Source organism: Oryctolagus cuniculus, chromosome 7 (genome assembly GCF_051225735.1).
Source record: "Oryctolagus cuniculus isolate XC-2025 breed Fujian yellow rabbit chromosome 7, ASM5122573v1, whole genome shotgun sequence".
Classification (NCBI taxonomy): domain Eukaryota; kingdom Metazoa; phylum Chordata; class Mammalia; order Lagomorpha; family Leporidae; genus Oryctolagus; species Oryctolagus cuniculus.
The window spans coordinates 23,446,960-23,463,504 of record NC_142873.1 but is presented as its reverse complement, the minus strand read 5'-3'; the positions used below and the strand labels follow the sequence as shown (position 1 = coordinate 23,463,504).

The 16,545-nt window shown below is 37.8% G+C and overlaps 1 protein-coding gene across 1 annotated transcript; it reads left to right on the top strand.

Moving 5' to 3' along the window:
- The first annotated feature begins 6,942 nt into the window (after nt 1-6,942).
- LOC138850498 (GTPase IMAP family member 7) lies at nt 6,943-15,598 on the top strand. Its single transcript, XM_070077330.2, has 2 exons — nt 6,943-7,026; nt 14,171-15,598. The coding sequence occupies exon 2, from the start codon at nt 14,212-14,214 to the stop codon at nt 15,094-15,096; it is 885 nt and encodes a 294-aa protein (XP_069933431.2). The 5' UTR covers nt 6,943-7,026; nt 14,171-14,211; the 3' UTR covers nt 15,097-15,598.
- Nucleotides 15,599-16,545: the final 947 nt, after the last annotated feature.

Below are 16,545 nucleotides of genomic sequence, written 5' to 3'. Positions count from 1 at the left end.
AAAGAAATTATGGGACATGTACTCTACAGAATACTATACAGCAGTCAAAAACAATGAAATCCGGTCATTTGCAACAAGATGGAGGAATCTGGAAAACATTAAGCTGAGTGAATTAAGCCAGTCCCAAAGGGACAAATATATGTTCTCCCTTATCGGTGACAACTAACTAATGTTTTCTTATTTTAAAGGGATAATCCCCTCCTCCCCTTTAAATGATGAAAAAATTATTTTCTGAAAATTGGATACACTGTAAGAGTTTGAGTTGGCACTTGCTGGTCAGACTGGTGTGTGCTTTTATGGACAGGGGATGTTGCAACCTGCTCAGCTCATGCTGCCCTGAGAGTCTGCCTGCTCCTCTTAAGAGTTAAGAGGCCTTAACTGCATCCATCAGGACATAATTTTATCAGTACTTATTAAGGAAGGTGACTTTCTTGCTTTGGTACTGCAAAAATTGATGACAACAAACAAATCCTTCTATAAAGTGGATCTAAACACAGAATTAGTAAATGGGAGTAAAGCGAAGGCAGCTAGGAATCAGGGAAATTTGAGGCCTGAAATGTGCTTGAGGAACCATCTCATACAGTGAGAACTGGCCTTCTGAGAAAGCCACGCATTCTCTTCTCAGCACTGGGACTTTCATGCTCCTCTGAAGACCATCCTTATTTCTCATGAAAAAGAATGAAGAATGAGAACTATGTTTTGATGGTACATTAAAGGTGTCAGCTCAACCTGGTTAAGAAAAACCTAGAGAAGTTGTAAAGTCTCACTCTGGTTTTGTCTTTGGAGGTGTCTCCAGAGCAGATTGCTGTGCAAGCTCATGGGGGAAGGTCTCTTTTCCCCGTGGGGCCAACATTATCCAACTGACTGGGGCCCAGAAAATTGGACTCCAGGAGTTGGACCAGTGTCCCTGGGTTCCCAGGGACCACTGGCTTCCATGATCCTGAGGCCTTTGGAGTTGCACAGAGCTTTGCATCGAGTCCTAAGTTCTCAATATTGCAGATTGCCAGCAAAATAGTTCCAGTCTCCATAACTGCATGCTCAAATTCCCTTAGTAAATCACTTTTAGTATCCACCCATCCATCCATCCATCTTTATCTATATATCTGATTGCTTAACTCTGTCTCTCTGGAGAACCCTCAGTAAAGTAAATTTTTCTAAGGATTTTGCACTGCTCATATTGCACAGTGCAACAGAGAAATCATTAGGTTGTTAAAGAGGAAGAATCAAGAAGCAGGCAGCATAAAAGTGGAAGTGAAAAGAAAGAATCCTAGTGCTGCTATAGAAAATTTTCAGAAACCAATAGCTTACAACCACGGAAATGTGTCATCTCACAGTTCTTCAGAAGTCCAAAAAAGGTGTTAGCAGGCTCATGCTCTCCTCCTCCTAGGGGAAGATCCTTTCTTGTCTCCTTCTACGATCTGGTGGTTGCTAGAAACACTTTGTATTTTTTGGCATGCAGATTCAACACTCCAATCTGTGCCTGTTTTGTCACAGGATTTTATTCCATGCAGTTGTCCAAATTTCACTCATTTCATAAGGGTAAGCATCATTGGAATAGGGCACACCCCAACAACCTCACCTTCACTTGATTATATTGCCAAGGCTGTATTTCCAAATAGGGTCATGTTCTCAAGTACTAGGATACATATCTTTTTTCAGAGACAAAATTCAACACATAATAGGTAATAATAAATGGATAGTGTCTGCAATTTGGGGGTGACATATCTCCAGTTTCTTCCTTTCCAATCCAGCAAAGAGATTTATATCACTGTGCTTGGAAGACAACCGCTGCAGAGGCTTAGAGTCCATACTAGGTCTTGTATTCAGTCATTCTTACAATCTCTCTCAATCTTTATTTCTAGTCCACTCTTCCTCTCTTTATCTCTTCTTGCAAAACAATTAACACAATGTTTTGGTGGAGCTCTGCCTACCTAAAACTCCAGTCATAGTTCTTGTCCATACCATTTTATACTTTATGAAAAATGAAGATATAATGACATAAAGACTAGTGTTTTGAACATAGCAGACCCTCAAAAATGCTCATCATGACCCTGTCTTTTTTGTTCATGCTGCCAAAACAAGACAGCACAAACTGGTTTTGTTTCTACAGAACAGAGTACCTAGTACACTGCATGAGGTTCCAAGACAGTGCTTCTCTACTGCAGAAAAAAGTTCTGTCTGGATTTTTACAGCAGAGTCTTCAAGTAGGCACTGGAAGAAAGCAGAGGCTTGTTTGATAATGAGACTGAATGACAGAATGAAAAGAACTATCACCATTTGAAGGGGGTAGGCACTTACCTATTTTATAAGAATTTGATCAATGTTTCCCTTGTTGGATCTGGCTTCAAGTGTGCTTTTATAACCAGTCCTGTACCTTTTTTGTTACAAATAATCTGCTCAATATGTGAGAACTTGATTTCTTTTTTAAAAAATTTTTCTTTTATTCAGTTTTAACAGATTCAATGTGATTTATAGATACAGTTCTAAGAACATAGTGATATTCCTTTCCTCCTTCCCTACCCAACTCTCCATCCCACCATCCTTCCATCTCCTTTCTTTTTTTAGTTTTGAGGTAACATTTAAAATTTACATAACAGTAAAAAAGCTTAATACTTCCTGGAATAATAAATTTAACAAATAAAAAGCAAAAAGATTTTAATGGGAATATAGACAATGGCTATAAACTAAAATTGAATGGAAAAATAACAATTTCACCCATGTACAGTAAATTTTAAAGTAATCAGAGATCACTAAAACTGTATTAGAATAACATTCTTAACTAGTGGTTTGACAAAAGAATAAAAGAAAGTTTTACAAAACTATATTTACAGCAATACTGATACAAACATAAATTCCTTCTTTTTGTTTATTTTAAAATATTAGCTTCAACATGTAAGGGAGGACATGCCTTGGCTGCTGTGAGCATGTTGGGGAGTGAACCAGCAGATGGGAGGTTTCTCTCTGCTTTCAAATAAAACCCAAAATTGGGGCCGGCATTATGGCACAGCAGGTTAAAGCCCTGGCCTGAAGCACCAGCATCTAATATGGTCGCTGATTCAAGTCCCAGCTGCTCCACTTCCAACCCAGATCTCTGCTATGGCCTGGGAAAGCAGTAGAAGATGTCCCAAGTCCTTGGGCCTCTGCACTTGTGTGGGAGACCTGGAAGAATCTACTGGCTCCTGGCTTCAGATCGGTGCAGCTCCAGCCATTGTGGCCAATTAGGGAGTGAGTCATCGGATGGAAGACCTCTCTCTCTCTCTCTTTCTCTCTCTCTCTCTTTTTTTCTCTCTCTCTTTCTCTCTCTCTCTGCCTCTACTTTCTCTGTGCAACTGTGAATTTCAAATAAATAAATAAATCTTAAAAAATAAAACCCAAAATTAATACATAATTACACATTTCCAGAGCAGACCAGAATCTACACCTATCTAAGCCTGAGGTAGAAGGAAGCAAAAACAACAAGTAGGTTATATTCTCTGGGTGTATCTTTACTTGTCAGATCATGCATATTTTCACACTAAAAGAACCACATGCCAGCGCCACAGCTCACTAGGCTAATCCTCCTCCTTCAGCGCAGGCACCCTGGGTTCTAGTCCCAGTTGGGGCACCAGTTCTATCCTGGTTGCTCCTCTTCCAGTCCAGCTCTCTGCTGTGGCCTGGAAAGCCAATGGAGGATGGCCCAAGTGCTTGGGTTCTGCACCCGCATGGGAGACCAGGAGGAAGCACCTGGCTCCTGGCTTTGGATCGGCACTGCGCCGGCCATGGCAGCCATTTGGGGGGTAAACCAATGGAAAGAAGACCTTTCTCTCTGTCTCTTTCTCACTGTCTAACTCTGCCTGTCAAAAACAAAACAAAACAAAACAACTGCATGACAATCTCCTGCAATGTTTTTGAGGATGCATGTCTTGAAAATTGAGGAACAGTATTTTTTTTCTCTTTCATACTATTTGCTGAATGCTTTATTTAATATACAGTTAAGAACATGTGTATAAACTTAATTGAAAATAGATCTTAGTTAAAAAAAAAAGAGTAGAAATAAGAGAGGGAGGAGGAAAGGAGGTGGGAGTGTGGGCAGGAGGGCGGGCACCATGGGAAGAATCACCATGTTACAAAAGCGGTAATTATAAAATGTACGAAATTGTAACTGTAAAGCTGTATAGTTCTGCATAATTTCCTGTAGACTTCCTTCTAAGGGTAGAGTTTCAAAACTTGCCATGAGAGGACAAATCCCAAGTGGGGGGTGGTGGTTAAAAAAAGCATTTAAAGTGATAAAGTGATTATAGGGATAAGATTAAGCATTAAAGTGATCATATAGATAGGATAAAGTATTAGAGTGATCACACACACAGGATTAATTGTTTGGTAATAATGGAATCAAAAATGTGTGACTGCTCCAATATGGGAAGGAGACCATACAGCTGACTAATAGAAAGGCCATCACTTGAAGTTGCACTCTGATCTCAGAATCAGCCTTTAAGGCACTCTGGTCTCGCTTAAAAGCCAATGAGAGTATTTCAGGCAAGGAAAGCCAAGATACTGTGGCAAATAGTGTCCCTAATGTGGATGACCTCTGTGGGTGAGACCTCAGTGGAATGGAGTGGTCATCAAAAAAGATGTATTTTTCTCTAAAGGGAGAAGAGAACTTTCACTTTGCTTATGGCCTTGTCTAAATTATTGAAGGGGTTGGTGGATTCAATATGCTTCCATAGCCTAGGCAGTTCATATCATGAGCCTCAGGTGATCACTGACGTCATATATAAGAATGCCAACTGTTATATTAACAGGAGTTACTCTGCACTAACTTCCCATTCAGGACCTATGTGCTCAAAGACTTGGATTATGAGAGTTAATAGTAAAACTTGTTTTCAAAGATTTACTTTGTTTTAGTGTATTGAGTGGAAGATATTCTTATGTCTTATAAGCTTTAGTTATGCCTAAGTGTCCAACTCTATTGCATGGTAAAAATTTTCTCAAAGGAAAAAAGTATATTATCACATAATTAAAAGAAAAATAAGAAATGAAATAGGAGGTAGGGTAGGGTGTGAACGAATCAGCGAGGGAGGATGGGGTGGGAAGTGTTATTTGTTCTTTTTTTTTTTTTTTTTGACAGGCAGAGTTAGACAGTGAGAGAGACAGAGAAAAGTCTCCTTTTTCCGTTGGTTCACCTCCCAAATGGCCACTATGGCCAGCGCACTGTGACGATCCAAAGACAGGAGGCATGTGCTTCTTCCTGGTCTCCCATGCGGGTGCAGGGCCCAAAGACTTGGGCCTTTCTACACTGCCTTCCCAGGCCACAGCAGAGAGCTGGACTGGAAGAGGAGCAAATGAGACAGAACCAGCACCCTAACCGGGACTAGAACCCAGGATGCCAGTGCCACAGGTAGAGAATTAGCCTAGTGAGCCATGGCACCGGCCTCATTATGTTCTTAAAACCATAGGTATGGGGGCAAAGCTGCTGCCTGTGGTGCCAGCATCCCATATGGACTCCAGTTCAATTCTGGGCAGCTCCACTTCTAATCCAGCTCTCTGCTATGGCCTGGGAAAGCAGTAGGAGTTGGCCTAAGTCCTTGGGCCCCTGAACCCACGTTGAAGATCCAGAAGAAGCTCCTGGCTCCTGGCTTTGGATCAGCACAACTCTGGCTAATGCAGCCATCTGGAGAGTGAGCCAGTGGATGGAAGACCTCTATTTCTCTCTTTCTCTCTCTTTCTCTGCCTCTCAAGTAAATAAATAAATCTTTTTAAAAATCTAATTTATGAGATACATGAAATTTGTTTGTTCCATTTAATAAATTAAAAACTTAATAAAAAATAAAAAGTCAAGAAGCTCTATGGGCAATGGCTATGATTTTTCCAGGCTTCATCTACCTTTTTTAATTTTTGTATTTGTTTCTCATGTATTAGATCCTTTTGGTTTTGTAGTCAATACTGTTAATTTAACACAAGTTGATACCTTCCTAAAAGACTGTAGTAAGTAATAAAACCCAAGAATACAATCACCAAAACATACACTCAGCTCTGTGCTTGGAAATACCAAGGTACATGCCAATGTACCCTCCTCCCCAGACCATCCCTCAGTCTCCTTCCGCACCCAGGAATGACCATCAGATACTGTGACTTGCTTTCTAGAATATATTTGGGTCACCTAATTTGGCCCTTTGGATCCATTACTGTCACTCTAAGAAAGGTAAGCTTTCTATGCATGAAATGCAAATGACCTAAATGAAAGATCTCTGCGAGTAAGATCCCACAGTACCTTTCTCTGAAGTGGGGAGAGAATTTCCACTTTGACTGTAGCCTTGTCTAAATAAGATTGGAGTTGGTGAACTCAAGAGGCTTCCATAGCCTTGGCAGCTCATGACAAGAGCCTCGGGTGATTACTGACATCATAAATAAGAGTGTCAATTGTTAAATCAACATTAGGAGTAACTGTGCACTTACTCCCCATGTAGGATCTCTGTCCTTAATGTGTTGTACTATGTCAATTAATAGTATAACTAGTACTCAAACAGTACTTTATACTTTGTGTTTCTGTGTGGGTGCAGTCTTTGAAATCTTTACTTAGTGTATACTAAATTGATCTTCTGTATGTAAAGATAATTGAAAATGAATCTTGATGTGAATGGTATGGGAGAGGGAGTGGGAGATGGGATGGTTGCAGGTGGGAGGGAGGTTATGGGGGGGAAAACCGCTATAATTCAAAAGTTGTATTTTGGAAATTTATATTTATTGGAGTTAAAAAAGAAAATAAAACAACAAAAAAGAAAGGTTAGCTTTGGAAATTTTGGTGTTATTTCAGGCACATGGAAATAAGGTGTCAACTTTTAAAATTAGAAGCAGCTACCAAATTATAGAGCAATATTTCTGTTTCTTTAAAGGCAAATGCTGCCTTCACTGGCTCCACCCAAGCTGAGCTTCCTGAATACAGAAGCTGTGGGGAGGGCAAACACTTCCCCTACAGTCATCGCAGCAGCACCAGCTAAAAGAGCCTCTCTGGAGAACCTGAGAACTCACCAGCTTGTACAAAAGAAGGTGAGCCTGTCTGAGAAGAGGACCCAGAATGACAGAGCTGGGAGGGGCAGTAGGGAACAGGGCACTTGAGTGCAGTGGATTCTGATCCATGGAGGGAAAATAAATGGTGATAATAGGTAATGCACTATTCAAAGATGTTTCCAAGGTGGTAACAGATGGGTGGAAGGGAGGGAGTAAGGTATTTTTCTATCATGGTGTTCATACATCTCATATTTAACAGGACAAACTTTTGCTGAATAGGGTGCCTTTCCTAATGGCTGTGGTGATAAACACTTAGCATTGCTTGGCAATCTTAATAGGAAAGTAAGTGCTCCCATAGTGAATTTTTAGAGCTAGAAAATTTATTAGGGACCATCTAAATCTCTATTTTATTCAAAAAGAAAATAAGAATCCCAGGATTTGGTCATTCTCCATGTCTTATCCAGTTCACTGATGATAGAAGATGATAAAATTTAGTTTGCACACTATTTTCCAACAGGTAGCAGACATAAGTTGTGTCCTTAACAATGCAACTTGTGAAATGGAGGAGGGAGTGCTATGGGAGCAGATTAGTTACTTTCTCAACCTTCCTACCACACATTTCTTTCTCAGGCTACAATGAAGTAGTTCAATCTGATAAATGCCAAAGGAGCAATATGGCTTTCAATTCTTCAGTGTTTTTGATGTGTGTGTGTTCACATGCCAATAGTATTTTGTAGCAACTACTTTTGCAATCAGTGCGTGCTGTGCTCTGCAGCACATCTGCAGAACCTCCTCTAGGAAGGCCTCACATCATGCCCAGTAGGTTTTATCATCACAGAGGAGCTGACTATCAAAGAACTTAAGGCATATTTTAGACGTTCTAGGCCTGTGCCACAGATTAGGTCTGACCACATCTGAAGTATGCTTTTGTGCACCCTTCTGTTAGCTGCAGGTCCTCTGGGTATTCTGTGAGAAAGTTCTTAAAAGATATTTTTCTGACTTTGCCTCTCAATGTTGGCTTGTCACTATGGAGGAAAGCCCACTGAGGCACTGAGGCCCTCCTTCTGGCCCTACCTGTCACAGACTTGTTCCCAGTTCACCCTTCTAGAGACAGTGTGAGTACCTCACTATATGCCCAAAGTCTATCCTGGATAAGATGTAAAATGATGCTTACACGCATAGACTGAGAAGAACCCATGACGCGGGGGTGGTGAGGAAGGTTACAAGTGAGTGGAGGGGAGTCGATGGACCTCACATCAAATCCTTGCTCTGCCCAGTAACTGTATGCATAGTTACCCTAGGCAAACTTAAGAAAGGGAGAAAAGCTAAAAGAATTAAGAGTTCATTTTGCTGGTAAAATAATGCCATTTACTACAGTCCTGTAGTTCTAGTGTCTTTTGTGAATTCATACTTGGGGAGCCATTCAATCAGATTAAGTTTTGCCTTTTTTTTTTTTTTTTTTTTTGGTGGAATGCTTCATGGGTATAAGTGGTAAACTTCTATTAGAAAACACATAATGTTGGTTGTCTCTTCTTTTGTGGTGTTAGTAGGCATCAATGACTGCCTAGAATGAATTTAATGTTTCATCAAACATTTCCAAATGATGATAGACTAATTTGATTATTTTCTTCATTTATTAGATGCAATAATTTTAATATACAAAGTAACTTCCCTTCAGCAATTCTTTCATTCTCTTGAGACATAATTAAAAGATAAAATATGGGAAAAACCTAAAAAGTGCTTTACTTCCCCCTTTACTTGTCCATGTTCATAGTGATAAGTTGCTTTCCAAGCACACTGCAAAGGGAGAAATTAATTTTCTTTAGGAAGATGACATTGCTCCCAACTACTGAATTTCAACACGTTTGTATATTTCAGCAATTAGACTTGATTTTTGTTACTGACGATGAAAGTGCTCCATCTTTTTCCAGTTGTAGCTTCTTCATTGTAGTTACTGAGTCCCTTTGATGGCACTGTAATTCCTTTTAAAATTTTTATTAATATAAAAAGAACAGATTTCATGCATTTAATTGATAACAATTCTAAGAAGATAATATACTTCCTTTCCTCCCCACCCCCCATCTCCTTCCTTTCTTTTCTTTTTTCTTGAATTTTGCAGTAACTTTTTATACTATACCTGCTTTTTAGTGAAAAGAGCTCCAGGTTGAACTTGGTTATTTATTGTCCAAGATCTAAAATCATAAATTTATTTGGAGAGCCCTAATTTTTTGAGTGAGAAATAACACTTGAAGACCACAATCTGGGTATTCAGTGTGCTCACTGGTATTGTGTTGGTCATTGTTTATGTCTTTTATATGGACTTTGAAATTCACACACAGACACTCTAACAATAAACACAATTCCTGAAAATATTTTAAGACTTCTTGTAGGGTTTTTCCTCTGTCTCCTTAGATTATATTCCATTAGACATGGACAGTGAAATGACTGCATTTTCAAGACTCTTGGATCAGTTTTTTATGTAGTTCATTTATCACATAAAACATAGGTTAATTTGTTGGTTGCTTTTGATTTTTTCCTGCTTTTAAAAATATAATGTTGGCTGTAAACTGGATGATCTTAAGTCTAAATATACAAAAAAATCATATTCAAAGTCTAGTTTTTAGTATCTTTCCTTGTCTTCACCCATTTCTTCCATCTTCATGTAGTAACTTTTTCTCAGATTATTCTTCCACTGTGTTTTCACATATATATGAAAAGTCATTTATGTATCTAACCCATGTTCCTCTTTTTCATATAAAATGTGATAAAATATACATTATTTTTTTCTACTTTGATTTTTTTCTTCACTCAACAACATATCCTGAAGATCACTCCTTATTTGTATATAGAGACAGTTCACATTCCTTTTTACATTTGGATAATGCTTCACTGTGTGAATACACCCTGGTTTATTCAGCTGATCCCATACTGATGATCATTTGATAGGTTTTTTATTTTTTGATATTGCAATTAGTGCTGCATAAATTGAATAAAAGTATCTTCAGAAAGTTTATGAATAATGTATATTATTTAAAAAGTGTACATTGATTTCAATTTTTTGAAACTGAAATCCCATCAATATAAATGTATTTTAATTCCATTTTCTATGAATTATTTGAGGTACCTTCATATATCCTTGGTATTTTTTCTGTGTAGCTTTCAAGTAAGTCTTAAAATTTGGATTGATAATCAAAGAATAAATGCATATGCAGTTTTTGAAAGATATCATTAACTTCTCTGAAAGTATTGGGCTATTTTTCCATTCCCACTATTCACTGGAGATAATCTATTTCCCCAAACCTTTTCCAACAGGTTGTGTTGACAAACTTTTGGACTTTGTCATATCCATACTTGAGAAAGAGTATATTGACTTGTTTTTCATTTTTTTCTCTTTTATGATTTAATTTAACATAATTCTTTATATCCCAGGGACATTTTCATGTCTTCTTTGAAATGCACATTCATATTACTTGCTCAAGTTTCTATGAAGATGTTGGTCTTTGGTTTTTCTACTATTAGATATTCTTTGTATAAAAGAAAAAAGATATGTTTGCTATAAATTTCAAAAAACAATTTCCTTAGTTGGATATTTGCATTTAAAGTGTCAATTGTGTTTTTTGCTTATAATATTAATTTAAATATTTATTTAATCAAATAAGTCTGTCTTTGTCTTTTGTTTTATTCAGTTTTTTGATTTGTTTCTCACTGAATTTTGTTATATTTTATTTTAAGCCTTATTTTATTTTATTTTACAAATTTCATGTATTTCAAATATACAGCTTTGGGAACATAGTGATACTTCCCACAATACCCCTCCCTTGCCCTATTCTCATACTTTTTCCTTCTTCCTCATTTTAATCTATCTCTTAATTTGTTACAGTGATCTACTTTCAGTTTCCTTTATACTCATAAGATTAACCCAAGCTAAGTAAAGTGCCCACTAAATAGTAAGAAGAAAAAATATTGTTCCTCAACAGAAGATACAAGGACTGTAAACAATAACTGAATCTCAAAATGCATTTATGCTCCTATAGATAACATTTTTTGATACTCTATTAGTTACCACAGACCAGGGAAAACATATGGTATTTGCCTTTTTGAGTGGGGCTGGCTTATTTCACTAAGTGTAATGGTTTCTAATTGCATCCTCTTTGTTGCAAAAGGCAGTACTTCATTCTTTTTTATGGCTGAGTAGTAATCCATAATAAATGCACACACAAGCACTCACACACATAGACAATTTCTTTACCCAGTCATCAGTTGATTAGTATCTACGTTGATTGCATATCTTAGCTACTGTGAACTCCGTTGCAATAAGCGTGGGAGTTCAGATAACTGTTTCATATGCTGATTTCATTTTTTTGTGTAAATTACCAGTAGTAACATTGCTACGTCTTATGGTATAGTTATTTTCAGCTTTCTGAGGTATGTCCATACTGTTTTCTATAATGGCTATACTAGTTTACATTGTCACTAACAGTGTATTAGGGTGCCCCTTTCCTCACATCCTTGACAGAATGTATTTTTTTTTATTTTAGGATAATGGCCATTCTAACTTGGACGAAGTAAAACTTTGCTGTATTTTTTATCTGCCTTTCCCTGATGAGCAATCTTGAGCTATTTTTAATGTGTCTGTCAGATATTTGAATTTTCCCTTTTGAAAAATGCCTGTTCGAGTTTTTGTGTATTGATTAACTGGATTGTTTTGTTGTTGTTGAATTCCTTGAGCTTTTTATAGATTCTGGATATTAATTCTTTATCAGTTTCATAGTTTGCTAGTTTTTCTCCTGTTCTGTCACCTCATCAGTTTGCTGAGTGTTTCCTTTGCAGTGCAGAAGCTTCTCAGTTTGATGTAATCTCATTTGTCTTCTTTGGCTTTGATTGACTGTGTGTCTGGGGTCTTTTCCAAGAAGACTTTTCCTATGCCAATTTTGCAGAGTTTCCCCAATGTTATCCTCTAGTAATTTGGTGGTATCAGGTCATAGATATAGATCCTTGATCCATTTTAAGTTGATTTTTGTATGAAGTGAAGGTAGGGGTCTTGATTCATATTTCTGCATGTATAGATCCAATTTTCCCAGCACCATTTGTTGAAGAGACTGCCCTTTCTCCAAGCATTCATTTTATTTTCTTTGTCAAAGATTAGTTGATTGTAGATGCACGTTTTAATTTCTGGAGTTTCTATTCTGTTCCATTGATCAAATGTCTATTTCTACACCAATTCCAGGCTGTTTCTCTAATTTTAATTTTTCTTTACTCTTAGTAATTTTGAGGTTTTTTTTTGTTGTTGTTTTTCTAGGTCCTTGAGATGCACTGAGAGCTTATGTCTTTGATGATTTTCTAATTTCTTGATGCAGTGACCAACTGTTTGTTATAAGTTTCCTTCTTACTGCTGCTTTTGCTGTGTCCCCTCAATTTTTATATGTTGTATTGTTATATTTGCTCATTTTCAGGAATTCTTTAATTTCTCCCATGATTTTTTTCTGCTATGACCCATTGTTCATTCAGGAACATGCTGTTCAGCCTTCATGTGTTTACACATTTTCTAGAGATTCTTGAGTTGTTAATTTTCAACTTCATTCCATTGTGGACAAAAAAGGTAAATGGTATGATTTCATTTTTTTTAATTTGCTGAGATTTGCTTTATGGCCTAGCATATCGTCTATCCTAGAGAAATTTCCATGCACTGATGAAAATGTGTATTCCGTAGCTTTTTAATGAAAGGTTCTCCAGATATCAGTTAGGTCCATTTGGTCCATAGTGTAGATCAGCTCTGTTGTTTGTTGATTTTCTGTCTTCTTGGTCTGTCAGTTGATGAAAGTGAAGTGTTAAAGGCCACCATTACTATTGTATTGGAGTTCATGTTTCTATTTACATTCATTAATTTTTCTTTTAAATGGTCAGCCACCCTGGCATTGGGTGCATATACTTTTATTATAGTCACATATTCCTGTTGAATTGATCCCTTAATCATCACATAATGCCCTTCTTTTCCTTTTAAAACAGTTTTTTGTATTAAAGTATATTTTGTCTGATATTATAATGGCAACATCTTCCTATTTTTGCTTTCCTTTAGCATCAAATATCTTTTTCACCCTTACCATTTTAGTCTACCACCCCCAGGCACAAAGAATTTATAGATTTTTTTAGTAATTTATATAGCTCTTTTACATTTATAACTCAAGTCTATTTTTAAATCAAATGGTACGAGGAAATGGTTGCAATTTTTTTGTTTCCATGATTATACAATTATCCCAATTTGCTTATAAAATTGTCTTTTCTCCACTGATATGATATACTACTTTACAGAATGTAAATGTAACATAGCTGAATTGAATATAGGCAAATACATTAGGAACAACAGTCCATTTGTGAGTCTTCTGTTTCCTTCTCCTCATTCTGTCTGTATTCACTCATCAGCATCACAGTTCTTTAATTACAGTAGTCATGATGTTTTTCTTGCTGGTAAAACAGGTCTGTCATCTTAATGAACTTTATTGTCAGCTTTCTGAAATACAGCCAACCAAAAATTGATGACAAAAGTTTTAAAATATATATTTACATAACTCATGTTAAAGAAGTATGTATTAATTCACAGTTTATAAAATTCTTCAAACACAAATCAATTTTAAATTCAATCAACTAGACATTTTTAGTTAATTCTCCTATTAAGGTATTAATAGGATATGTTGTAACAATCCATTTTATCATACCGAGCCAACCTTATAGTTCTTAAATAAACCACACCTAATCAAAGTATATTGTTCATTAATGTTTCATAATTTAACTGGATTTTTGTTATCAGTATTACAAATGAAACACACTTGTAGCTTCTTTACTGGTGAAATCTTTATCAGTTTTTAGAATCAATATCATATTTGATTCAAAGAATGCTGCTTTGCTTACTATACCGTCATGAACAGTTTAAGTAGTATTGAAACAATGATATTGAAAATTTTAATAGGGTTTCATTGTTAAACAACCTGGACCTGATACTCTTTTGTTAGAGAATTCTTTACACTAGTATTTCTTCCTTACTAATTGGGCTGCTTCATCTTTCCATCTTCACTGAGATGACTATGCATAAGCAAATATTACAGATTTTCAACAACGACAAGAAAAAAGGACTGGGAATAATTCCTACTCACTAAATTGGCCTTTTTCCCTTCCCTTCCTTCCTTAGGGTCTATAGGTGCCTAAGTTCCCAAGCGTCCTTACATAGACATGGCTGGCCATCAAAATAGCGCTTTGAGGATCGTTCTGGTAGGGAAAACTGGAAGTGGGAAAAGTGCGACAGCAAACACCATCCTTGGAGACAAAGTCTTTACATATGGAATAGATTCCCAATCCCTTACCAAGACCTGTCAAAAAGCATCCCGGGAATGGAAGGGGACAGAACTCCTTGTTGTGGACACCCCGGGGCTCTTTGACACTAAGGAGGAACTGGATAAAACCTGCAAAGAAATCAGCAAGTGCGTCCTCTTCTCCTGCCCAGGGCCTCACGCCATTCTCCTGGTTATGCGGCTGGGCCGCTACACGCAAGAAGATCAAAACACTGTTGCACTGATCAAGGCTGTCTTTGGGGAGTCAGCGATGAAGCACATGATCATCTTGTTTACCCGCCTAGACGAGCTGGAGGATCAGACCCTGGATGGCTTTATAGCGAATGCAGATGTGAACCTGAAGAGCGTCATCCAGGAGTGCGGGGGCCGCTGCTACGCCATTAACAACAAAGCAGACAAGGCTGAGAAGGAGAGTCAGGTGCAGGAGCTGGTGGATATGATAGAGAAGATGGCACGGGGAAACGGAACGGAATATTTTTCTGTGGACATATACAAGGACACAGTGGAGACACTGAAACGACAAGTAGCAGTTTTGAAGGAAATGTTTGATGATAGGTTAAAGAATGAAATTAGACGTATAGAAAATGATCGTAGTCTTAAATCAGAGCAAGAAAAGGCTGAAAAAATAAAAGATGTAAAGTTGAAATATAATAAAGAACTTAAAAATATAATGGAAGAAGCTGAGCATAATGTACCTGAAGAAGTCGTTAACCAGATTAAGGACGTACTTTTTAAAAGCTGGCAGAAGGTGAAAGGAGTAATGTAATTTTAATTGTTTCTCTTTATTGTACTATGATTTGTTAATGTGGTGAATTGTATATTTTCTGTGATTATACCTCCCCAATACACAAGTTTTAATAAGGTAAAATTGAAAAAATATGTCTGCTTATACTTTATGATATGATATGTGCACACATATCTTGAAATTATTAAATCAAAATAATTCCTATATTATTGACATATTTACCTGTTTTTTTAATCTTTTTTGGTGCATGAAAAGTCATTCATCCCTTGTTTATACTCTTGTGGGACTATGTTCTACCTACTTTTTACCTGTTAAATATTATGATTAGTAATGAATTAAGCCTGTGAATATAGAGAGGATTAAAATTGTGTTTTTGCAAAAACTGATGAAGAGAGGGGAGGGAGGTGGGATTGAGGGAACAAAGAAGTGAGGGAAGTGTGGTTGTCTTCTTGGAGCTGTACTTATGGAATGCATAAAATCTGTTCTCTTTATATTAATAAAATTTTTTAAAAATTTTAAAAAAGAATTACTTTCTTAGAAAATCTCAAAGATACAGGACAGAAATTTTAACAACAGTCACCACACTCTACATCTCTGATCTCTAGAACTTAATCTTCCCACAGAAAAAGCAGAGAGAGAGAGAGAGAGAGAGAGAGAGAGAGAGGTCTTCCATCCACAAATGGGCCCAGCAGCAGGAGTGGGGCCAATCCAAACCCAGGAGCCAGGAGCTTCTTCTGAGTCTCTCACATGCGTACAAGGGCCCAAGGGCTTGGGCCATCTTCCACTGCTTTCCTAGGCCACAGTAGAGAGCTGGATCAGAAGAGGAGCAGCTGGGACTTGAACCAGTACTCATATGGGATGCTGGCGCTATAGGTGGTGGCTTTATCTGCTGTGTCACAGCACTGGCTCCTTTCCATGACTATTGGTCCATTTGAGCTTCTATAACAAAATACCACCATGAGTAATGCGGCTGAAGAGCAACAGAAATTTATGTTTCAGTTATGGAGGCTCATAAGTCCACAACTGAATTCCGGACACTTACTGTCTGGTGAAGGCCTCTTCCTTATAAACATTTACCTCTTACTCTGATCTCAGCAGAAGTAACAAGGAGTCTCTCTTGGGACTCATTTTTGTAAGGAAACATCTTGGACCGGCGCCATGGCTCAATAGGGTAATCCTCCGCCTTGCGGCGCCGGCGCACCAGGTTCTAATCCGGTCTGGGCGCCAGATTCTGTCCCGGTTGCCCTCTTCCAGGCCAGCCCTCTGCTGTGGCCAGGGAGTGCAGTGGAGGATGGCCCAAGTGCTTGGGCCCTGCACCCCATGGGAGACCAGGAGAAGCACCTGGCTCCTGCCTTTGGATCGGCGCTGGCCACGGCGGCCATTGGCGGGTGAACCAACGGCAAAAGGAAGACCTTTCTCTCTGTCTCTCTCTCTCACTGTCCACTCTGCCTGTCAAAAAAAAAAGAAAAA

Coding starts and splice junctions, on each gene's coding strand:
- LOC138850498 (XM_070077330.2), top strand. CDS start 14,212: ATGGCTGGCCATCAAAATAGCGCTTTGAGGATCGTTCTGGTAGGGAAA.